General features: G+C 44.5%; 2 protein-coding genes across 11 annotated transcripts in view; one reads left to right on the top strand and one right to left on the bottom strand.

The window, feature by feature from the left end:
* Positions 1 to 22,601, top strand: part of LOC105276380 — a 213,042-nt gene extending 190,441 nt beyond the window's left edge. For 2 of the 10 annotated variants that reach the window (XM_026970613.1, XM_026970620.1), the window contains 11 exons: positions 2,963 to 3,096; positions 7,306 to 7,396; positions 13,425 to 13,673; positions 13,952 to 14,216; positions 14,530 to 14,986; positions 15,194 to 15,461; positions 15,686 to 16,058; positions 16,130 to 16,422; positions 16,508 to 16,741; positions 16,930 to 17,080; positions 19,347 to 22,601. In XM_026970613.1, the coding sequence (XP_026826414.1) occupies positions 2,963 to 3,096; positions 7,306 to 7,396; positions 13,425 to 13,673; positions 13,952 to 14,216; positions 14,530 to 14,986; positions 15,194 to 15,461; positions 15,686 to 16,058; positions 16,130 to 16,422; positions 16,508 to 16,741; positions 16,930 to 17,080; positions 19,347 to 19,585 (2,754 nt within the window). In that variant the 3' untranslated portion in view covers positions 19,586 to 22,601. Of the gene's footprint in view, positions 1 to 2,962; positions 3,097 to 7,305; positions 7,397 to 13,424; positions 13,674 to 13,951; positions 14,217 to 14,529; positions 14,987 to 15,193; positions 15,462 to 15,685; positions 16,059 to 16,129; positions 16,423 to 16,507; positions 16,742 to 16,929 lie in introns of all 10 variants that reach the window. The other 8 variants (XM_026970614.1, XM_026970612.1, XM_026970618.1 and 5 more) reach the window with 7 other exon arrangements.
* LOC105276379 (CD63 antigen) lies at positions 22,306 to 24,859 on the bottom strand. The gene is made up of 5 exons (XM_011333938.3): positions 24,496 to 24,859; positions 23,975 to 24,223; positions 23,512 to 23,682; positions 23,087 to 23,299; positions 22,306 to 22,899 (listed from the first exon to the last, which is right to left on the bottom strand). The coding sequence occupies exons 1-5, from the start codon at positions 24,568 to 24,570 to the stop codon at positions 22,726 to 22,728; spliced, it is 882 nt and encodes a 293-aa protein (XP_011332240.1). The 5' UTR covers positions 24,571 to 24,859; the 3' UTR covers positions 22,306 to 22,725.
* Positions 24,860 to 24,981: the final 122 nt, after the last annotated feature.

Raw genomic sequence — 24,981 nt, 5'->3', positions numbered from 1 at the left:
AGGTGCGAGAGCGAGCCGGCCTGAAAGATTTATCGCGATTGTATGCCGTCGCTCGCGGGGAAAGCATCGCGGATCGCCAGCACGTGATTCACCTATCATCCGCCGAAGAAGCGAGGGATGTTCTGCGAAGCAGCGCGATCACTTCGGTTTCTAGAAGAGAGAACTTCGTTTTCTGGAAGAGAGAAGAAACACCGACGATGATGACGACGGCAAGGACGATCAATTATTTAGAGCGCTCTTCGCGCGACCGATGACCCTCGAATTTCTCCGCTTATTAATTATTAGTCGGACCCGATGATAGTCCCGTCGTCCTTTCACCACCAATACTCCCTCTCCCGCCTTGCCCACTGATATACGTTGATTAAGCGACTTCCTCGCGCATCTTCTGCAACTTCCCGCACGTGCCCCGAATGAAACCGCGCGCACACGTGCGCGACGTCCGTACTGGAGGGGTTTATCTGGGCGCGCGTGAGCCTCTCCGTGGGGTGCCTTTGAAGATTATATCGGTTTTCCCGTGCGAAACTCGATTCCGCGCTTTTCACGAGGTTGAGAGCTTGTTATCTCGTGACGTCGCTCGCGTGGACCGAGTAAGTCGTATCCAGCGAACTTTCTGAATTTTAGCGGATCGCAAACGCGAATTTTCGAGAAAATTGTGTTGAGTTTAAAGCGTACCTAAAGTATCTGTAAAAATTGAGTAACATACGTACTCTGTTTCTATCTACGCTACTGTTATCTCCCTTGCAAAGGGACCAATTTAATTTTTACGCTGCTGCACCCAAAGAGTCCACGCGCTTTCCTTTCAAACTCGAACGAAGCGAGAGGAAAATGCTCGTTACAAAATCACGCTTTTCCTCGTGGAACTCTCGGAGAGAGGAACTCGCAACACGTGAAACCATCGTACTTTTTTCCGGGAATGGCGCGAAATCACATTCCGAGTGGTGGTAACCCCGCAAATACGACATTCTCGATGGAAAGTGGTCGCGAGGGCGAGACAGGTGGGGTGGAAAAGCCGCCGGGAAAACGGCGGAGGAAAGTAACGTTCGTTAGGATTTAAGGCTGCCATAAATCCGCTCCGGTCGTTCCTTAAAACCCTCCGCGCGCGCGAGCGGTGGTCAGCCCGGCTTTTACCAGATTGTATTCCACGATATTCCGTTCCTCCCCCGTCGGCCGCCTCCACGTCCTCGAATTTACCCGCGTCCTTCCCCCACGAACTTCCACCTGATCGCGGCGATATCCGCCGACGTTGGCGGAATTCTTACGAATTCGATTGCGAGTGCGGCGAGTCGAGAGAAGCCGGCGACTTTCGGCGTATCGCGTGTGCGAATGCATACGCGTATAAAGTTGTCGGCGTTGGAACAAAGTTATGGAGATTGCGTCGCATGAATATAACATTGCGTCCTACGAATATACACTGGTATATGTATATACCGTAAACGATGTTTTGTAAATTCGAAAATTTTGTAAATTTTATAAAATCGATACACACCAAAATGTTATCACCTGTGTCTCAATGATTGCTGATACTCTTCTTCATATTCGCGTTTTCTCTCAACTCTCTTCAATTCTCGGACCAACAATTCTCGGGAGGTACATTCAAGAGAGTTCCACATAAATCTAAACTTTCGTCTTAGTCGCAAAGCCAGGGAAGCGTCTCCATTGCAAATCTGCGAGCATTATTATCTCACGACACATTCGAAACTTGGCCCTGCTGGCCCTTGCTGACCTTCCAGGCAGGGACAAACGACAATTTACGGCCGGTCCCGAGATAGCCGCGGTTACCCGGCGGGTTAAATCGCGTGAAATACTGCTTTCGGCACATTGGTCCGGCACAATTATTGATGGCACTTGAGAGAGAGAGAAAGTTGGAGCGGAGGAGCGTTCGGGACCCGCCGCGATCCCGGAAGGGCACAATCAATGTAGCGTGCGGCGCTTCGATTTAAATTCATGAATAATTCACCCTCCCGCGCGCGCCACCGACGCAGCGTTCCGAAGATCGACGAGTTTTCCTTTTTTTTCTGGCCGTCGTCTCGCGCGTTTTTTCTCGAAGGCCCGCTCGCGGCCATTCATCTATCGAATTCTAGTCCTCGCGAGGATCGTCCCGGGCTTCGCCGCCCGATAAATTCCGCCCGGCTTCAGATTTACTATGGATCAAGATTGGGCGTTATCCTGGGAAGAATTGCTCGAATGATCGTTCTATTTGAATAATTTATTCGGACGACGATTACTCGTTATTTACGGTGGACCACGGTGCAACACCGCGCCAATCGCCGGTCAATTAATTTAGCGCCGTCGTTTGTATAACATTTTTCAGTAATGATTTCATACACTTGTGACCCTTCAGAAAGGGGGATAGGTTGTTGTTTTTATTTATACATATTAACGAAAATGTTATGCACACGGCATGGAAAATTGAACTTCCTGAAATTGCCTGGAGTCCACGGTGGAATTCCGTCGATTTCCCCCAACCGTTTCAATCAGTTTTCCCCGTCCTGGGAAAAACGGAAAGCGCGGGCGAATGATGCGACGGTGATTTATTAATCACGTCGCTCGTCGGACGTTACCGCGAATAAATTATGACGAGTGCGCGTTGATTAATTACAAGTCAATTAACGTCCTCCTCCCGGCCGCATTCCGCCGAAACGAACAATGAATAACAACCAGTGTGTCCATCGCGTACACATGTGACACTACGAGCACTTTATTAAATCCGCCATTAATTAATCACGGTGACGGCGGCGATACCTTTTCCACGATGCGCGATTGCTCGTATCGGCGTCATTGTTGCCGATCCATTATTCACAACTGTCGCAACGACGTCGATTTTTCGTGGGCAGCGCGCGCGATCCTGAATTTTGCATCGCCGTCGCTCCCACGTCGCGTTAATTACCCACCCTTCTTTTTTCTCTTTCGATCCACCTGGCCGTCATTAATAAACGTCAACGTTCGCGATTGTGTGTTGCAGAGGGAGGCCACGCAACGAGATGTGGAACGCGAACGCCGGCAACGAATGGAGGCTGAAGCTCGGGTACGCGAAGCTACGGCTGAGGCTGAACGAGCACGCTCGAGAGTCCATCATCTTCAGAGAGAGCTGGCCAGGTAAGGAATTTCGAAGTTTCAACTCCCTGACGAACGTGCAGGCGCTAATTAATTAACCATAAGCAGATACCGCCTGATGTCCTCTCGTATACGCGCGATCGAAACATCATCTTCAAGAATGATTCTCTCCTTATTCCTTTCGATTCCCTCGGGAATGATTTCTCTCTTTAGATCGAGGATACGCTGCTCAACGGAATTGGAAGATCAATTTCTCCCATTCCTTCGGGGCTGCTTCATAATCGGAACCGAGAAAATCGCTTCGCGTTTCATCGACGATCGTGCAGACGGCATTTGATTTCCTGCGCGTATGATACATAAATATAAAAAGTACCGATATAACGTATAAATAATGAGACCGCGCGCGTTTCCCACGCAATAACCGGCAGATTCGATGGTAAGTCATCGATATTGGCTCTTGTCCAATAGCACGGTGCAACTACCCTCCGCAAATGATAACCCTGCTACCCGCCTGTTCGCCGGTTTGCCATTCTCGTCGCCACCCTGCTTCAATTTATTATTGCGAATATCGAAGCACCGTTATCGCGATACCGTTAACGCGATGAAAAAGCGTGCGCGATATTGTGTTGATTAATTAGATTCTTAATATTATAACCAGATGAGACAACATTTTCCTGTATCGATACACGTTGAATGTAAACGATGTAAAACTGCATTACCGCTACGTACTAAATTTTAAACGTATTTTCAGAACGCATGTTTATTTTATTCGTTTAATGTAAAACTGCAGAATATCGCGATTGCCAACCGCCCTGCTGAATATTTTCTCGACTAGATGCTCTCGTTAATCCCCGCGAAATCGATTTCCGCGGTATCCTTCCGCGGAAACGTTATTCGCGGACGTAAATTGGGTTTCTTTATTGTCGGCATGCCGTGCACACGGATTACACGGCGAATTATCCGGCAGATTGGCGAATCCACTTTGCTCGCGAAGGAGAGCCGACCCTCGTACGCATTTCTGTCAAAAGCAACGTTCGTTTTGCGAGGTCCACGCGCGAGCGAGGACCTTTCAAACGCGGTCCTTTGACTCGATACTATCGTGCAGACAGGAAAAAAAAAGAATCTTCTGACATTTTTTCCCGGGGATCAATAACACGCCGTACAAAATTAAACCGACGGCCGGGCTTATCGACTCTCGACTCGCAATAGATATCGTGGGCTGTACACACTATTCCGATACAGAACATTGCGAAGCAACGTGCACGTGGTAGTTCACAGTACAGATCGTGCCAAATTATTTTTTACTCGGAAAGACCTCGTAGCACGGAACGGTCGATACTTTTTCTTTATTCAGCCACGCGCAATTCCGAGGGTCGTCTTGTAACACGAAATTGCGGCATAACATATTTTACTTTACCGTGTTTTTCGCGCAATTGTAGAATGTTTTCCTGGGGAACATCAGAATGTCAGGATTAAATTGTGAGACTCATAAGTAAATGTAAAAACGTGACGGCATTTCGGGGCCCTTTCGTGTGGTCTCCACGCGACTCTTATTCGTTCTATACATACCGGTTTCCGGAAATAATGACCGTCCACATCGCCGCACCGCGTAACACGCACGAGCGATGCGTGTACGGCAAATTGATATCCCTGTTTTACAGCGTGCAACGTGACATGATGCATTACAACCAGCCGGATACGTCAGCGTGACGGTTTTCTCCGCCGCCGACGTGAATGAGTAATCGCGCGTTTACGCGCCTCGCCCTTCCTTTTATCTCTCGCGTCCCTTACATCCGCTCGGCGATTTGATCCCGGCGAATGTAAAAGGTCACGACATGGGATTCCAATGGGATTCTCCTCGGAACATATGGAGTTCCGAAATTACACAATAAAATTTTAAAATTATATTATTCGTAGATGATAAACGAGGATAAAATATGAAGCAATTATTAATATATTGAAAGGCTAAATATCTTTTTCATTAGTTATTCGTAGCGACGAGTATCAAGCACGAAGCATTCTTGCGGATCAGCAAACCCTCCGCACTTTCGATCGTTTTCCCTCGTCAGCGTAAATAAGGACCCGAGTGTTTCCTCTACGGTAACCCGTCGAAAGCACCTCGTGATAACGGCGCAGTTTCAAAGGGCCGCCCGGTTGCCGGCCAGACGATACTTAAAATTCCGGGCTCTGGCATCTGGAACGGTGCGCCGACCGTCGACTGCTCAATTAAACGTGATCTTTTGTTCCCACGGCGCGGCCTCGAATCTAATCGCGATCGCGGTGAATTAAAAATGCGGTCCTCGTACCGGCAGCGGCTTTTTACGAGCAGCCCGTGAGAGCGACGTTATTTTTACACGGACACGAAATTGAATTTCCCGACCCCTTTCGCCGGCGCACCGCTGCACGGGGTGCTCCTGTTAACCAGACGTAGGAACAATGCGGCCTAAATAGCTGGACGCAAGACCACGCGAGAGAGGAATCAGTAGGCTGGGAGATAAAAAGAATTCTGTTTGCGATGCGCTTATACATGTTCGCCATTCAACGTCGGAAATCTGTGAAGACAAAAGAAAATCTTAACTTTTTCATGCTTCACGCTTTTTGTAAACTTGTTGCTTTAAGAGTGCAGTCCAAATGTAGAACAAATGCATTGGAATAAAAATTAATGACAGGAAAAAAAATGAACTTGCGATCAAAATTTAAAAAAATGTAACGAATAATGAAGCAAATTGATATCTTCCAAACTGTTTAAAATACTCTTGAATGGCTATGCAGGATTAACGAGTGTCTTTCCGCTTGCGATTCGACGCTCAGCGCGGTACCCCGGAATTATCGTAATCGAATTTGCGGAGCAACAGTTGTAAATCATGAGGACCGGCTTGCTCGTGCCATGTGTTTCGAGCGAAAACAGAGAGAAGTAGAAAGGCGGAGAAGAGAGGGTGGACAAGGGTGCGCTACTTGGGGGAGCAACACCCCGCTTTAAGGGTGCAGCAATTGCGAGCGTTACTTTGACGATCGATCGTGCTCTCGTACGGTTTCTCTTTCTCATGCTTCTTCGACTAACTAAAAGCGACGAGATAAGATAAGTAATGGTGTGGTATTATGAAAAACTACTTGCAATGATTGAATGGTACTCGATATAATTAATATCCATCATTATTTGCCAAGAGCTGTTCAAAACTGACAGCAAATTTTAAAGCAATGGGAATTACTAATATTGTTGTGATAATTAGTGAATGTAATTTTCTAAAAAAGAAATATTCTTACTATAATGAGAGAAAACAATGTATGAAAATTATCAGACGCACATGTAAAATAATTTTTAGACACCTTAGAGACCAGATAATAAATTTTAATTATAAACTCGACGAACGAACCAATCGCCATTTTCCCTCGCCAAGCCATGGATTTATCTTTATTAAACGTCAACAGAGTACAATTTCTCTTGAATTGAAAGTCGCAACTGGCTCGAAAGTTACTTCACCAAGGATATAAGCAAAGATATCCCGAGCGGGGGAGGACTTCAACGTGAAGACGAAGGGTGTTGCCAGGGTGCTGCGGCAACCTCTCGCTCGGCCTCCCTCGAAAAGCTTAAATCGGCTTCATATCTCAGCCGCGCCCTCGCATCCCTAATCAGATCATTAACCCCGCGCAGCGTTCACGCATGAGGAAATTCGGCAGACAAAAGTCTCGTTTTTTCGATTTGCTCCTTCGCGAGTAACGCGAGAAGAGACGAGGAGTTGACACAAAGGAAATGAACAAGAAAGATGATATAGGATAAGGATCTGCGTGCGAATATTTAACAAAATTAAAATTTTCTTAAATTCAATTTCTATAGAATTGTGAAAGATGCAAGTAAAAAATTGTCTTCAGAGATAATTATCGAGATTCTTGAGATTCGCAAAAAGATTCTCTTAATATTGCCGTGCATCGTTGAATGTATCAGGATTAAATCGTAGTTTAACAAATCCTTACGTGGCAAATAGTAGCTGGGAATGACAGGATGTTGAATGAAAAAGAGGAACTTTCCTCCGCGAGTTCATCTCGCGCGAGGAAGAATCTCTTTCGTCGGGAGCGAGGCTCTTCGGGGTCCAAGACGGACGCGACGAGTGAGCAAATAAATTTCTCAACACAATGGAAAGCTACCGCGGAGGCTACGAGAGTGGCCTCAACGGTTCATTCAATCAGGATCTTTTCAGCGCGAATTAAAATCCGGGAGTTTCCTCACGCAGACAATCTGATTTGTTGTTGCAGGATGGAAGAGTCCTCGCGGGGCCTGCTGCAACAGAAGCACCGGGCCGAACAGCTGAAGCAGGAGAAAACGGCGCTCACACTTTCCTACGAGGTAAGATCACTCATTGCAAATCGCTAAATAACTTGGATGGTGATCTTGGATCATGTCTTTATAAAATTCTAAAAAAAGGACTCGACAGATAATTATATCTTGATCGATCGATTATAGACGTAGAATTAAATATAATTAATTAAATATAATTAAATATTAGGAGTGTGATTTAGTTTTGAGGGTTTTGCAACAGATGGCTGTAGTGTCAGTTTGTTCCAATAGCTGTTTCCGATAACTGTTCTTTCTTACAGTCTTGACATTATCCATGACATTTAGTAGCATTATAGCAATAGATGCAATAACAGTCGTGTTTATATCATCGTAAAAATGCAACTTCCGAAAGCTCTTTAGCATTTTCGACATGCGTTGCTTTTGTTTTTTAATCAAAAGAAAACTGCGGCTGACGGTTATAGAATTCTTGTGGAAACTTATGGTGACGCAGAATCACCATCAATTAAGACGTGTGAATACTGGTTTAGACGCTTTAAAAGTGGCGATACTGATGTGAAGGACAACGAACGCTCGGGACAACCAAGCAAGCTTGAAAATGCAGATTTGCAAGCATTATTGGATGAAAATCCAACAGAATCCACTTCAGAACTTGCCAGAGCATTAAATGTTGATCGTACAACAGTTACGAAACATTTACATGAAATGGGAAAAATTCAGAAAGAAGGGAAATGGGTTCGACATGAATTATCGGAAAGTGCCATTTGAACATTTGCATTTCGTTGATCGCCAGGCAAAAAAAGAAGAGTCTTTTGTCTCGGATTGTTACTGGGGATGAAAAGTGGATCTATTTTGATAATCCGAAACGCAGAAAATCATGGGTGGATCCAGGCGAACCATCAACATCCACTCCGAGACGCAATATTCACGGTTCAAAAGTAATAGTGTACTATGAGCTGTTAAATCCGCATGAGACTGTCACGGCTGATCGTTATCGACACCAATTGTACAAGTTGAAGCAAGCATTGGACCAAAAACGACCAGCAATTGCGAGTAAACGACGGAAAGTGATTCTTCTTCGTGACAACCCTCGACCTGACGTTGCGTTATCAGTGAAAGAAACACTATTAGAGCTTGAATGGCAAGTCTTACCGCACCCCGCGTATTCTCCGGACATTGCTCCATGCGATTATTATTTGTTCCGGTCGATGCAACACGCTTTAGAGGATAGACACTTTGATAATTTGGAAGAAGTGCGAAAATTCGTCGACGAATGGATCAACTGAAAAGAAGAGTGATTTTATCGTGGTGGAATCCATCTCTTGCCAGAAAGATGGGAAAAAGTTATAGAAAACGAAGGAAAATATTTTGATTAAGGTATTCATTCATTATCATATTTAAATACATGCGTTTTTGAGCAAAAAAACCCTCAAAACTAAATCACACCCCTAATACAATACAAGCTTATCTCGCGTTGCCTTATTGATAAACATGATCGAGTGAATCAAGTAAATCAAGTAGCTGCGTCTTCGCATAGTCATCAGACGCGTGTCCAACTTTTTGGGAGGGAAACTCTGTGTGCGGAAGGGATGAGTACTTGACAAACTCGAATCCCGAGATTTGTCCCGTCTTTGTCGATCAAGTTACACGACGTTATACGACGCGACGGCGTGCGAACGAGATAATCGACGTTGATACGCGATCAGACGACAGTCATGTACTTAGAGACCCACTCGCTTGCAAACGCGTGCACCGTCGCGGGAGTTCGGCTTGTGTGGAAACCAGAGCGCGACGACAGGTCCCGTAAAAGGTTTCCCCTTATCCAATAATACCGTTCTCCTTCACGACACGACGTGCCCTTATTGTATTTCACCGCGCGAACACTCCGCCCAGGATTGTCCCAGGCATTGTTACAAACCCGAATTTTGCTCCGTTCCCATTATTAAACGTCGAGTCGCGTGCCCGGTTGCGACAGCCTTGTCTCGTCTCGGGTACGCGAGTGCTCTAATTTCTCAATCGCGGCCGCGTTTCTCGGAGATTTATGTGGTCCCACCTTTCTCTCTCCACCAGAGCTCATTCTTTCAAGTTCTCCTTACCGCGGAAATACACAATACCCGATTTAATTGCGAGAAGCGTACGAGATTCTTTAGCCGTCAAGCGGAAAATAAATGAAAACAATTTTACAAATGCAATGATTCTTTTTCACATATATTTTACGCATTTGTCACAGTGTAACGATCTCAAGCCAGCTCAACAGCTGGATGAATTTAGGATCATCTGCAGCATCCACCAGACTGCAACGCGAAACGGTAAAGCGGTCCCGCGATTGATGCTGCCGTCCCATTCCACGGAACATCGCAGCCATCCGCGCGCGCTCGTTTCTCGTTTCCGCAATTCGCGGGCCTCGTAAAGCTCTCGCGGGCGATGATTTTCGGCGTAAAACGCGTATGCGAGGGCCCCCGGTAATAAAGGGAGGGAACAGTAAACGCGGACGTTTACTGCCGATCCTTACGGCACGCGCTATCTCGTTCACGGGCGGTTTGCCCCTAAAAGAGTCATACCGTATACCGGGTGTCCTCTCACCCTCCCTCCCTCCCATCGTCTCTCACCCACCCCCGGAGCAGACAAGCAACAGCAGGGGGAACAAACGAGGGAAAGAGTGAGACGGAGCAAGGACTGTATCCCCCCACGAAATAACGTTTAATATCGATCGTCACTCGATCCCCGGGTTCAATGTCGACCCGCCACCGCCGCCTGTCAATGACAAGCCTCGCAATCCCTAGCGGGAAGCGACGTATAACGTTACGTCTGAAAACGCACGAGTGTACTTTTATTGCTGCGCACGGATCGGCGACAATCTGCAAAAAATAGCCGGATTGGGTCGAGTGACAGGTGGGCGCTACGTTGGGGGATGCTGAAGGTTGCATTGGAATACTGCGATATTTTTGGACGTAGAGAAAGGCGAAAAGAGAGACAGAGGAAGGGATGAAGGGAAAGAGAGAGAAGAATCTTGAAATGATTTTTGATTTGAGATACAAAGCCGCACACGATGATTAATACCAGATATTAAACAATCGAACACACAGGGGGTACCCTGTATCACGTGGTACAAGCGAGTGTCGGTGCGAGTTCACGGAGGAACGGGGTGGGTTTGCATTTTTATTCTCCCTCAAGCCAGGGAACGACAGAAAATCGTTGGTTTCCTCGCTCGGCGCGGCCGCTGCTGCGGGGGTGCGTTAACGTGGGGCCGACTGTTATAAATCACACACACGCACCCTCTATTAGCACCCTGTCCCTGGCAGTAGCCTGCGTGGTCCTAATTCAACGTTAAACGCCTTTCTGCTAATAACGGCCGGTTATTATTGCGCGAGTCGCGAATAGCACGTCGTCGTCGTCGTCGTCGTCGCTAAACAATGCGGCCGATCGTTCACCGGGACTTTTCCGACTCATTTCTCGTCCAGCTCGTTGCGCCTCTTAAAAGTCCCTTGCGCTGATTCGCGGCTAACAGTAATAAGAGAGGCGAACGGTCGTGAACCGCAGCGCGACGTAATTGCTTCCGCTTGAAAATAGAAGTGAGGAGATCCGCGGCACCGGCGGTTTCAGGTACTTAAGGATCCCAGATATAAAACGTGACCCCGTATATTCGATGATGCTGAAAACTAAATCTCGAGAAGCTCTTCGCTCGAGGAAGAAGTAACGAGGAGTGAAACAAAGAGATGGTACTTTGAAAAAATAGATCCATACATTAGAACTTGCTTAGTAGTATACGATGTAAAACGTTTTTTTTTATTCTAATTATCAATAAATTTGGGAAATGCAGAAAATGAAAGAGTAAATTCATATAATTGATACTCTAGACACTTTCCCCATTTTTTTGCATCTTTTCCTCTGACGAAAGAAACGCTCGGCAGGAAAATCTCTGAAATTTATTCTTTAATGTCTGGTAGAATTGAGAAAGATGAAAAATTGGACTTTTTGAGGATTTAAATAAATGTTACGAAGGTAACAATCCGTCACTGGGACTTGAGTGTTCTCCACGTGCACTCCGGCGAACAGATAATTTAAGGGGTGAATGGCAATCGTCACGAGAGTGCCACGACGGTAATTACTCCCATTTAAGTATAAGGAGGTTCTTGGATGTTCCAGGTATTTTAAGAATGGATAATTTAAGACCGGCTAGCCCCGTTCCGCTCGGTAATGAGACCGCCTGTCGAGATAATTGCGGAAATATCCGTTTTGCTGCTCGGGATATTTAAATCTCCACGATCCGGTCTCTCTTTCTCTTTTTGCAGTGGCCGGGTTAAACCGGAACGTGATATCCAACATCCACGTAGGACGAGGAGCGACCACGAGAAGTGAGTCACTCCGGCTTGATAGGATCGAACAATCCATTAGCGCTTAATTTTAACGACCGCCGGGAATTGAGCTCTAACGCGTGTTATAACGCGCGCGATATTTATGGGGCACTCCTGGCCTTCGTTGGTCCGCAATTCTTTACTTTCACACCGCTTCACACTTAAAAGGGAGATTATGATCGCGAATGCTACTTTAAATAGGATTAGAACCGCCGAATATACGTAAAAAGTTCGTGTTGACCGTAATTTACATCCATATAATTTGTCGGATATTGTCGGATTTCTCTGTGAAACAGCTCTGAAATAGAAACACCGAGTTGACAAATTTCGAGTCAGCTTTACATCATAATGTATTAATATTTGTAAGAGAAGCAAGTCATATTAGATTGTTGCTTTAGTCGGATGTGTTAATTAATTAAGCATCTTCTCACACAAGCAACAATATTACTCTGATTCTCTTGATGTATATCTGCATGTCTTTGCACCCTCAGAAAGGATTTCTGATAACAAGACGAAAAATATTCTTGACTAATTTAATCGTATTACAAGTATAAAAAATATGAAAATAAAACAATTTTTAATTAAAATCAGTAATTTCTATTCTTCTCTCTCGAATTAAATAAGATTGTCTTACTGTCTTGAGACAAGAGTAACATATACAAATTTATGCTTATATATTCTTGTATGTAGAATAATTTGATATTAGCGCCACTTTATAGTAGGCTTTGTCCATGTCGACGCATCATTTTCTCACAGTCGCTCGTCGACTCGGCGCTTCTGCGTCCTTTATTCGAATAAAACGGCCAATATTTATGTGTTGCAATCGAAAATCGGGAAAGATTTACAATGAATAAGTGCAATACTCTACAAGAAATATTAAAAGATATGGAAATGTCTTATCTCAAATCTTATTTCTCTAGTATATACAGGGTGTCTGGTAATGATCGCCCCAGCTTCCGTACACGAGTAGAGCGGATCGAGACGAAGAGAAAAGTCCTATACCGTTTTGCGATATTCGCAATAATAATCGAAATATTGAATATTAAAGTCAAGCGAATTCAGAGCGCGCGGAGGCGAGTGCCGAGCCGCTCGAGGTATAGGATTATTATTGCGAATATCGCAAAACGGTATAGGACTTTTCTCTTCGTCTCGATCCGCTCTACTCGTGTACGGAAGCTGGGGCGATCATTACCGGACACCCTGTATATACTTACTTGAGAAATAAGATTCGAGATAAGACATTTCCATATCTTTTAATATTTCTTGTAGAGTATTGCACTTCTTCATTGTAAATAACAGAAACACAGAAACACTTTCCCGATTTTCGATTGCAACACATAAATATTGGCCGTTTTGTGCAGATTCTACAAATTCTCTTACAAGAATAGAATAAGATGTCTTTTAGATCTCACAATATTCTTAAATCAAGAATATTTTGAACTTGCTACAAATTTGTATCTAAATCCTTCTGAGAAAATTAATGAGATAGCACCAAGATTATTTGAATCTAGATTTTCGAATTTTCTATTCAAGATTAAAATATGTTTCTTTTCAATAATAAATATGATTGTCGCTATAGCGATCTTATTTTATGATAGATTAAAGAGTAATAGCATTAAGTCCAGAAATCTTTTCTGTGGGTGTGTGACATCTCGGCAGTCTTTTAGCGGCACACTCGCCGGTACGTTAAACGAAAGGTGCAATGAAACGTTTTTTGTCCTTAGACACGGGTGCACCAGTACCAGACGCAGATATCCAAGCTGCAGCTGGAGAACGAGTCGATGCGGGGTCAGCTGCGTGGTCTGGAGGCAGCATGTGCTGGTGAAGTGCACGCCGCGCTGGTGGCACGGCTGGCGACCCTGGAGACGGAACACGCGGCCCTGGCGAGGGACGCCGACGCCCAGCGTCGGCAATACGAGCGGTGCCTGGACGACGTCGCCAACCAGGTGGTCCGCGCTCTCCTATCTCAAAAGGTTCATTTGCCATGCTCTCGTTACCACACACCTCCTCTCTTTGGTCGTTTGTTTTCGTGTGTCATGTCCCTCCGAATAGTCCGCAATCTGCTGTGACGAAGGCAAAAAGGATGAAAAAAATTAATTTCTTCGTGTCAGTTTTGTCTTGAAGAAAGCGTCTTGAAGGGCTTCAGCTGCTGCTAACACGCTTTTCCTTATCTGCTGATGCGCTTTTTGAATGATGTATCGTTAAGGTACACAGTAGATAAGAGTACTGATGGCCAACGCGTTGTCCACAGGGTCTGAGAGAGGAGATAGGTGCGCTGCAGAGACGTATACGAGAATTGGAGGCTCAGAATCGAGCGCTGTCGGGACTCCTGGCGCAAGCTGCCAGTCCTGGAAGCCCTACTGAATTAATTCAAGGAATTCTCGAGGCTGGTCCGGCCGCCTTGGTAGCCGCTCTGGGCCTGGACCCATCCTGGGTCCCTCTGTCGAGGCCGCGATCCCTTAACTTGCAGATACCCGTGATGGCAGCCACCAAGTGCCGACGCAGCAGACCTTTAGGTACTAATTTTCACTGTAGATTATGTTTGAACGAAATTAAAAATAATTAACTGAACTTTTAATTTCGTAGACTTTGAATTTTGGAAAATTATTTAATTCTGAGATGAAGAAGCCACAAGACCTATTCGTTACAGACTCTTAATCACAGATACCTCTCGTTTTCTTACAAATTTTCTCCTCTCATTAACTCTCGTAATATCGACGTTTCATTGTGCTCAACGTCCCATCGTCTCAATACTGCACCATAGTAAAATAGAATCGCGACACTCTCACTTCTTCACGATTACTCACGGCCGGATTCGTCGTTGCGTAGCGCAAAAGCCGTCAGAAGAGGAGGGCAGCGAGAGTCCGGAGAGCGGTAATCGGGACGAGGGCTACTCGACCATGTCGAGCGACGTTCAAGGCGAAGGCACGCGTCAGGAGCCATCCGCACGTGGCCTGGAGGACCTGAAAGAGGCCACCGACGAGACCGAGGCCGACGTTTCGCCGGACGCACGCCTCGTGGCCCTCGACGCCGGCGATCCGGATGTCCTCTTCCTACCTCTGAATCTCACGGTCGGCATCAATCCGCGCCACAGCTATCCGCCGACCAAGGACCTGCTGCCCTATCAGCACATAATGCGCAGCTTCTCCGACAGTCACCTATGCCTCAAGCTCACCACCACCACCAATTTCACGCCGTACAAGCTGCCCAGTCCGATGGGCTCGTCCTCCTTGCTGCTGGTGGAAGAAGAGGGTTGGGACGCCGAGTATGTGCAACAGTGGCTCAGGTATGTGCCGTTAATCAACCAAGATGTCAGTGAGAAAAATTGAATCCCTGGTTCAAAGATATCTGGAAGAATTTTGCAATTGGCGTTTACGATTTGCGATCTCATGAAGTCGATGCAATTGCAAGGAGGATCCATATTCGCGCTAGAGAAGGCGTCTGATTCGTACAACCAAATGTAAAATTGATGAGATTTCCATACGGATTTCAGGCTTGACGATAGCAGAAGCGCGCAACAACATCGAGATCTGCTTGAATTGGAGTACGACAGGGCGGAGCTGGAGGATTGGAGTTTCTCCCTGTCCACGGAGGACCTCGCGCAAAATGAATCCGCAATGTGGAAGGAGCAACCGGCTGCTACAAACACGCCCGCCTTGCCTGCAATCAAGGAGCATAATCTTTTGGAATTGGAGGAGGACGCGAACGAGTGTCTATGGAATGGCGCAAGTTACCTTGCCGATAGAACCGGGGGAGAACTGGTACTTTTCTTGATACGATATCGATCGATTATTTAAATAAAAATATTAAATTATAATTAAAAAAAGTTCTTAGATATTTATTAAATTTCCGAATACAAGAAATAATAAAATAATTAAATTTTCCGTAATTGCAAAATCGCACAGTCTTATAACATTAGTGTCATTATGAGATATAATACATTATATCTTGTTCATCCAATTAATTATTATTAATTTCCGATCAGGTTGCGCTTTTAATGGACGCGAGAGCGACCGGACCTTGGCCGTATGCTTCGAGTCCCGGTGCGTCTTGGAGCAGCGAGGAGGGTGCCCTGGAGAACTCGAGCAAGCGTTCCTCGGCGGCGCTTTCCGGCTGCAGCGATGATCCTGACACTCCGTCGATCGGCACCGACTTTACCAGAGATTTTTACCGCCTGGTCAAGTTCGAAAGCACCAAGAGTCTAGCCAGCACGTCATCCAGAAGCGGCAGACCGCCGCCGGACAGAGAACAGGCGCTTCAGAGCGTTCTATCCTTCATCGCCGAGCAACAGATGTACCTCGCGGAGCTGCCAAGCAATCCCGTGGAGCCGCACAACGCCATGTCTCACTCAACCGAAGGTTGGCAATGATTTGAAATCAAACCGAGAAAATCACATTGTAAAATTGAAATTATAACATGGTCAACATAGTTACAGAAGTGAGCGCTAGCAAAGACGATTCTACGGGAGAGATGAAGATCACCGAGATGGAAGGATCGTTTGCTCAGGAGAGCAGTGGCAGTGTCGGCAACCCGGTCGAAACGAATAGCAACGACGAGCTACTCGATCAGATACAGGTGCCACCGTTGGCGCCGGAGGAGAGGATTGTGAGCGCCGTGCCGTGCAACGGTGGTATCTCGTACACGACGGTAGCACCATCGGAATTGGGAGCCGTTCCTGAGGAAGACGAGGAGGCTGCAACCTCATCTACGCCTAGTACAGTTGTAAGTTCTCATCTAATCCTAAATATTTCTTGATTTTTGACAGAGGAAGATTCAGAAGTCACACCTTCAGTTTGACCTTTCACAGGTCAGTCCGGCGCGAGCGACTCTTCTCGTGGAGGGTAGGGACCGGACACTGAGCTTCCACGAGCGCGCCACGTCCAAGGACGTTATAGACGAGTTGAATCGCATGATTCGTAAGGGCGAGGACACCGCTGTCACTAACGAATCGCAGGTAGTGCTGGAGAAACTCGATCTCGCTTGCTGCTGTCCGACAGGATGGGTTCACGTTGAACGTGACATTGACTTCACCGACCCTAAGGTAATCTGCCCGTCAAAATGTAACATGAAAGAATCATTCTAATCAAATTTCAAGTAACAGAATAAAATAATTCAGAATAATTCACCAAGAAGTGAAGGAAAATTGCTTTATTTAATTATTATCTTGCTTTAGTTTTCGCTACATGATAAAATACTAAACGTAACAGTAAATCTCATACTCCTATTTAGGCCAGAGCCAATCTCTTAGATGTGATGTTAGCGAGCAGCGAAAGTTCCTCAGCGACGTCGAGCAGCGGTTCGGCGGGCAGCGACTCGGGAGACGAGCCACCGGATTACCGCCACTTGCACAGATTACATCGGTACCGACGACAAAAGAAAGGTACTTATCCTCGGGTATCTATGCCGTAGATACTTTCTCCACATGGACTGCGCATCACCACTCACCACCTTTCCGCATAATTCGATCGCTATCTTATAATCTCCACTAACGCTCACATTCATTCTCTGCTTGCTATCAATCATCGACATTCTCATGCTTTCATTTTGATACTATCTCATTACGTGAAATTAACTAATTAACTAATGAAAATATGGGCAAAGAAAGCTAGCTTCAAGCTTAGAGTAAGCAAAGAGTACCATTTGATCAACTTAAATCGAGCGTTGGATGTCTATTTGCACTTCTAACTTGACTTGAACAATATATAATCGAATATCATAACATTAGCTGAAACATTAATCGTTTTTATTTTTACGCAGTCATCCAACGCTAGAGAGGAAATAACTCGAGCTCGACACGATGCTTTTGGAAATTCGGTGGGTGGTGTGTGTGAACGGCGCTTGCATCTGTAAAGCTTTAAAACAACGACACAACACTCCACCACGATACACACATGCAGAGTCACCGGTATCATCACACGCGTCGCATCTCACTCGTTTGCCTCAAATTCAGGCGGCTTCTTCGCCCGTCGATACTCGCAAGTTCACACCGTACAACCACACAGTGCAATCGGCATCTACTATTCACGCGCTGGCGCCTAGTAGCCCTCGCTGTACAAAGCCTTTTTCCATATTTTCTGTTCAGATGGTAGCTCCTACGCGGTGTGCTTTGATTGTCACAAGAAAAGCTACGTAGTTCGGCTTAGTGACGATCAGTTTCTATAAGCGACACGCCAGTTGGAAGGAATACACGCCGCGCCGGGGAACCTATTCTGGCCTGAACTGTGAACCACGGCTACAACGGACTTATTCATTGGTTTACGTATTAACCAAATTATTATTCAAATTAGTAATCGGCAGAGAGAACATTCCTTAACACCTTCACGCAATTCCATCTCTCGTCTAATGTGGCATCTAATGTGCGTGGCCTGTATGGGGCACATCGCCGTCCAAACGTTTTTGGAACGAAGTTTACGGAAAGCACATTAGATATTAGAGATTCGTAATGTACAATTCACAGAAATATAGTAAAGAAGCAAAAATTATTGTATAATCAAATCTAACATAATTCTTTAAGTACATTATCTAATTTTATGAACGATTATAGATATATCTTATCTATCCATAAGAGAGCATAAGAGAGCGCGATTCAAAGTATCATCTAAGTATATATACGTATTGCATATGTATTTAGCATCCTTTCCAAAATGCAATTTACGAGTGAGACTAAAGATAATAGTAAAATGCAATATGTATAAGGCGTGTGTATCAAAAATTGGATACAATGTACAAAACGGAACTTTTTCTACATGGAATTGTGTCAGGGTGAATCGAGGAATAGTTAATTTCTCTTTCATTGTCATTGCGAGCGGATCGAGAATTTCCAAATCTTATTGGCACGTGCAAGACCGTTTCAGCATCTTCATCTTTCTTCCTGAGCATCTCATTTTAATCATACCGCCTGTGTTGGCTCATTAATCATTCTTCCCACGATCATTTTTAACTCTTCAATTTCATGCTAACTGTAATTCATTGGCTCTTTTTTTTTCCGCAAAAATTAATGTACTTCATATAAGGGATTGCTTAGTTAATTATTTTTATCTGGGCGAATCATAATCATGTACAAAATACGTCAGACAAACAGCGCGCAATTGATATTTCTCAAAATATATAACAGATGATATAATTATTATACCTTTTCATATATTTCAATTTTTAATTATGACATTACAAGTAAAACCAACTCAGTCTAAAGACTTCTGTCGCTTCTGTCTACCATAATCTGTCGTTGTATTTCCAAAGATGAATGCAATAAATAAAGCGCACGATTTGTCTGATGTACGCACATCACGCATCACCCGCTCGGTCGTGCATCCGCCAAGTACCTAAATTCCAAAAAAAGAGACAAAAAGTCCGTGAAGGAGAGAGGTATAACCGGTGCGGTGAAGCGACGGTGGAAGGCAGAGGGACGATGTAGAATACGGAGAGATAGAGGAGAGGCGCGGGAAAGAGAAAGGACGGGGAGAGCGAGAGGGAGAGAAAGAGAGAGGGACGTGAATAGGTGAAAGAGAGTGCTAAGCCGAGCTACTCTGTGTCTGCTAGAGCCGGTATAGAGAAGAGAGAAAGAGAAAGAGCGCAAAGAGTCGAGTCGATCGAGTGAAGTCTGAGAGCAGCATGTTGACCTGCTGCTGTGCCCTTGGTTTCTTCAGCGTCGGCGGCCCAGGCGCAGCGCGTCCTCCGGCTGCCGTCCACCTGGGGCTCGTCCCGGCCGTCGATCATCGGTCGCGGCGACGACTTCTTCGTGCGCTACGGGGACAAGGAGCGCGAGGCGGTGGCGTCGTTCGACTTCCTCGACGAGTTCGTCGCGGCGGCGCCGCCCTTCCTCGACCCAGACGACGACATCGACGCCCATCTCAATTGCGACATCATGAAGGTCTCGCCGCTCTAGGAACGACCATGGGACAGGGGCGTTGGTGACGGGCCAATCTTGTAGGATGCGTATCGATTCCTCCCTCGTGCGAGCCCTTCCCGATCAGTAAATCAGCATCAGGTGTGTCTTGAGCCTTCGAAAATCGGGAAATGTAACGCTATCTTGATCTTCTTCCTACTGTATTGTCCGAATGTAATAGATTTTATTTTGTTAAAGTCTGGAAGCCTTGGAGCAGGATTATATCCTTGCACCGTTGTGCAGAACATGTTTGCTTATTTCTTTATCGGGAAGTGGCTCACGAACCCGTGATATCGATTGTTGAATCTTCCTTTCCAGTCACAATTGCGCCAATTGTAGCGAATCAAAACGACGAGACGCGCGATCACCTGATTCTACATAACGTAACGAAGCAGCAAGTAATCACACTCGCGTAATCGATATTCTTTCTATGCGCTATTCTTTTGACAAGTACTATGAACGACGAGAACAACCTGTACGTTATCCTACCACGTTCTCGATGCCACTTCGATACGGCGTTTCAGGATCTTGCGGACGCGGAATTTTTCACCACGCAGTAAGCGAGAAACCCGAAGCGTCGCGCGTCGAGATAGATTTATCACACAAGACAAGAGGTCTATCTTGTCTTCTTTCTCTGCGAGCTTCCTCTTACTCGAGACATAAATAACGCACTGCGGTATAGTGAGACGTAAGCGATAGCTAATCGACCAGTGCAGTTGGTCCAAGCTGGATCCTAGTTGGATCCAGACTTGCGATTCCTGATCGAATCCTCGTTGGTCCAGTCTGGATCAAGCTGCACGAGACTTATACCATCTTCCACAGCCTGAAACAACCCGAGTAAACTTCGAGTTACGTTTGTGCTGTGCCTCGGTGCGTTGAACGAGAAGGATCTATTAATGTACGGATAAATATTAGTCAAAGAATTAGCGATAAGGATACGTAAGGTGTAGTCGATCTGTGACATTAACATAGCGTGCACACGGCAGGCACGAACCGCCACGATTGGAAGGCTCTCGTTCCGGAATGTGCGCGCACTGACGACGTAGTCATAGATATAGCTCGTCCTGTAATCCTTTTTACAAGTGTTGCGTGTCGCGACTGTTACCGAAAACGCGAGAGCTTTTCTGATAGATAGCTCGAAGACCGACTAATATTCTTTTACGCATCAGACCTCGTCGAGGAGGATGTACTTACGCGCGACAAGTTTTCGTTTTCTTTTCAATTAATCGAAAATTGTGACAGAGTTTCCCCTTCTGGGAGCTTACGAGCTTAATCTCATAGAAAGCTAAGATCTTCAGATTGACAATTGAAACCTGAACGATAAGGCCCGCTCTGATCTCAGCGGTGAGCCATCGTCTCACGTTGTTCCGACGCTATAAAATTATTCGGGGATCTTGAATCTTTACGTTTACGAGAACCGTCGCTCCCATGATGAGAACGGTGCACTTTAGACGATGCTCGAGACTGAACTGTCACCGAATCACCGCAATGATTTCCGGAAGAACGCGTGACGGCGTTACCTTCCAAAGTGAGCTTAGAGAGCGTAGACTAAGAGATATTCGTCGATTTTCTATGAATCGCTAGATATTTTATACTCCCCCCTCCCCCCCTTCCTCTTCTCTTATCCTAGTCCCGTCGTCAATCGTCAATGAGCGACCAGAGTCGCGGAGATTGTTTGTTAATCGAATAATTCGGTCCACGCGTGACGAATTATTTTCTTCTGTCCTTAGGAGTAAGAACGTAAACGAGCCTGTACATTTCGCTTCCGAACTTTGTAATATAGTAAATGGCGAGAAAGAGGAGAGAGAGAAAGAAAGAGAAAAGAGGGAAAAAGAGAGGGCAATTTGTGTCCTCGCTAAACGTGAGAAAGAGAAGACGACTTCGAGTACTTCGCCGCATGAATGAAGCTACAGGGAGATGATGTCTGTGTAATTTGTACGAAGTGTGGACGAGCGACGCGTTCGGTCGAGATAGGCGTAATATCATTAGCGTACACGATAAGCTTAAGGTAAGGAGTCGATGGCGATCGAGATATTTTACACGTAATGAAATACGTATACCCGCATGACGAGAGTCGAGTATTCGAGGCGGAGAGAGGCTGCACGGACGTCGAAAGTTGTCCTGCATTGTATGCTCGCGTTGCTGCTGTTCTAGTCAAGCAAGTGAGACACGATCAACACTTACAATCTCCTAAAAACACGCGCCAGTCGCATCAGCCAACCCTACGCTGCACCGACCACTTCCTATTCCGCGAGCGGGCATTAAAACGGACACTGAAAAGACAAATTGAATAATTCGGCGGGGGTTCATTTAGGTGAAATGAATTTTCATCTTCGCAAATTTTTATACGTCTCCCCTATTTCTCTCCGAGACACCATGCAAACACTTGAGAGGAGCTTTGAGAATTTTGCAATATTTAAATTGATCCTTGTGATACGCGTATTAAATATTTTACAGAATCACGATATCGTACCAAGTGGAATAAATGTAAGACTAAATATTGTTATCACGTAATCACCAAATATGACGGATCTAACAACAAGCGGCGAGAGGAAATCTCATTAATAGTTATGAAAGAGGGGATTAGTACTTTCTTCTAATTTATCTTGGTACGCAGCGCAGGATTAATTAATGCTAAGAGCGATCTTGATAGGAAAGATTATTTCGAGCATTATGCTGTTGTTTGTATCGAAAGTTGAATCGAGAAATAATTTATTTGACTATTTATTTTAAACACGGTTGCAGAGTGGAGAAAAACTCCCATCCCGAGGAGGCAACTTTCGTCCTGCAGCCTGAAAATAATAGACTAACGACATAGCTTTAAGATGTTTGTAAGTTTTACTTTGGGCACGTCCCTCACCTTAATTCCCGGTCGCGACAGTCGAACGATAATTACGCGATGAGTGATTCGCTGAACGACGATGTACATATATATATACATAATATGTATCATAGCTCAACACAGATGTAAGTTATCCTCTCTTGAACTTAATAAATAACGACAATATACGAACGTAAAAAAATATAAAGAGACTACTTGTAATCGATGCTTGTACCAGAGTGTTTCATGTTTCTAATAGCGACCTTAACAATCTCCACAGCGATTTCTCCTGTGTAAGTCCATGCATGAAGATATTCCTTTAATGTTGATCTTGTTGAACATTATTATGACAATGATTGGTAACGGTAGATTGACAAGAAGAGCATTGTTTCCGACTGGTATCTTCCCGTGCCAAGTTTCGTATTTGGCCACGATTCACTTGTGAGTACCTTACAGATATTAGCAGGACCACTGCGGCAATCAAAGCGGCCACCTACAAGGACAGCAAGATACATATATGCAATTGTTGCAATTAATACTTTCAGTATCAGTTTGCAATGTCTCGAAGCGATTAAGTAGCAATCAATTGTACTATATCTTTTTGAATGCGATTTAGAAATTTTCTTTACGCAAACTAAAACAAATCGATCTCTTCAAGCTGATTTATAGCGACTATTTACCACCACTGGAGCAAAACCAAAGGCCGTAAAGCTCAGAACAGATAGGTTGCGGTACATTGAGCTATAGAAAAAACGTAGTTCCAATTCGCAACCATTGTGATAGGCGTTGTATTGATGGCATATCCATCCTGACTCCGGACAGCAAGTCTGCGGGATTGGGATGCCGAGAATTAACTCATAATCATACGTGGAATAAATGCCGCAACAGTGCAACTGCAAAAATTTATTTTACATTACATTCACCTGTCATTAATTTAGAAACTTATCTATCAACACTAGATTATCAGCTGTTTGCAATTGATATATATTTGTCAATTATTATCGCATCAAGGCATTTATTATTTTCTTACAGTTTCGCAATTTTATGCAACATACTCGAATTATTCACGTATGAAAAGATCTATTATCTTTTTCGGAAGTCTTACCGTTCGCTGAACAAAATCCACGTAATAGGTATCTTCCATCCGTATATTGTAATTCATAAAACTCTCCTTAAAGTTGAGGTGTGATTTAAAACCTTTTTTCGGTAATACAGAAACCCCGTAGATCGCAGTGGCTATTTGCGAGATTAGGATGATCAAGAGCAAAAGTGTAAACTGCTCAAAAGTGATACGTGTTACAATTAATTGTCTTGTTTAATCTCATTTATAGAAACAATGTAATTTTTAAGAGATTTTTATGCAAGGAAAGATTAAAATTTATTAATATAAATTTCTAACAATTCTAAAAATTTAATAAATTTATAATATGCTAACGAATTTATCTTCATGTTTCACCCAGGTAATGTATAGTGTAAATAACTAAAAGCGATCTTTAAAGAATTCGGAAACTCTAATCTTCCCTTAAAAAAAGTGACATGCGTGACATGAAATTCATTGGAAGACTCACCGTGAAGATCACATAGTGAATTTTAGTGGTAACTCGAGCTCTGAATCTTCGATCCTGAAAGAAAAACAAAGCGATTCCAAAGGCGCAGGAGGCGACGACGATCATAAAGCTGCTGATAACGAGAAACGATATTGGGAAGGCCTCAAAATCCATTATATTAAGGATTCTCAGTCCCGACATTCTACTCATAATGCCTCTGAAATCTCTCAGTATTATTGCAGCCACAACCAGGATGATTAAAGAACATAACTGCAATAAAATAATATATAAATATCATGTATTTCCTTTTAATTCATCATTCGTAACTAGTATGTTTTTAAGATCTTTTCTTATTAATAGAAAGCACTTAAAAAATGCACTTCTCCCCGCTCTCCTTTTCTAGAAGATGATCGATTTCATCTCAAAGTATTATTTATAATACTTGAAGTGTCATCCGAAATGCGCGGAGCATTACAAGTGAGAATTACGTGAGAAATTATGTTACGGAAGGAATGGCACACATAACAATTTCGATTACTCACCCCGAAGAAGATGGAGAAAATATAGAGAAAAAATTTCGTGCAAACGAACTTGTTAAAGCCAAATCTGATTCCCATTTCGATTGTCGATCACCCAATTCAATTGCAAAACTGCTCAAAAGTTACATTCTATTCGATAGGAAAGGCTCGTTGGTGATGCGATTAGATATTGATCAGTGATAACGAAACTGGTTGAGCGGATCAGGGATGACTCATAAAAAAAAACATCGACCGTGTTTGCGTACCTTCGCTAATAAACGTTGGCGATACGCAACATTTATCGCCAATGACGGGACATAAATGCGAGACGGTGATCCTTCAATGAATTCCGCGAACTAGATTAATAGAAAAAATTATAAAACTTTGATTTGAACGTGCAGGATATCGTTAAACCATCTGTCCAGCGTGTTTCACGTGCGGATGAGTTATCCTCGCTTGGAGGACAATTCGACGAATGACCAACGATAACACACGACACGTGAGAGGATG

Source organism: Ooceraea biroi, chromosome 6, assembly GCF_003672135.1.
Source record: "Ooceraea biroi isolate clonal line C1 chromosome 6, Obir_v5.4, whole genome shotgun sequence".
In the NCBI taxonomy this organism is placed as follows: Eukaryota; Metazoa; Arthropoda; class Insecta; order Hymenoptera; family Formicidae; genus Ooceraea; species Ooceraea biroi.
Note: the sequence above shows the minus strand (reverse complement) of the source record. Positions and strands in the feature narration are given on the sequence as shown.

Bases quoted from the DNA above. Each gene is read 5' to 3' on its own strand.
- LOC105276379 (XM_011333938.3), bottom strand. From the start codon at position 24,570: ATGGGAATCAGATTTGGCTTTAACAAGTTCGTTTGCACGAAATTTTTT. The intron at 23,683-23,974 runs GTGAGTCTTCCA...ACTTTTGAGCAG, and splicing joins TTCACTATGTGATCTTCACG to TTTACACTTTTGCTCTTGAT. The intron at 22,900-23,086 runs GTAAATAGTCGC...CTGTCCTTGTAG, and splicing joins TTGGTTTTGCTCCAGTGGTG to GTGGCCGCTTTGATTGCCGC.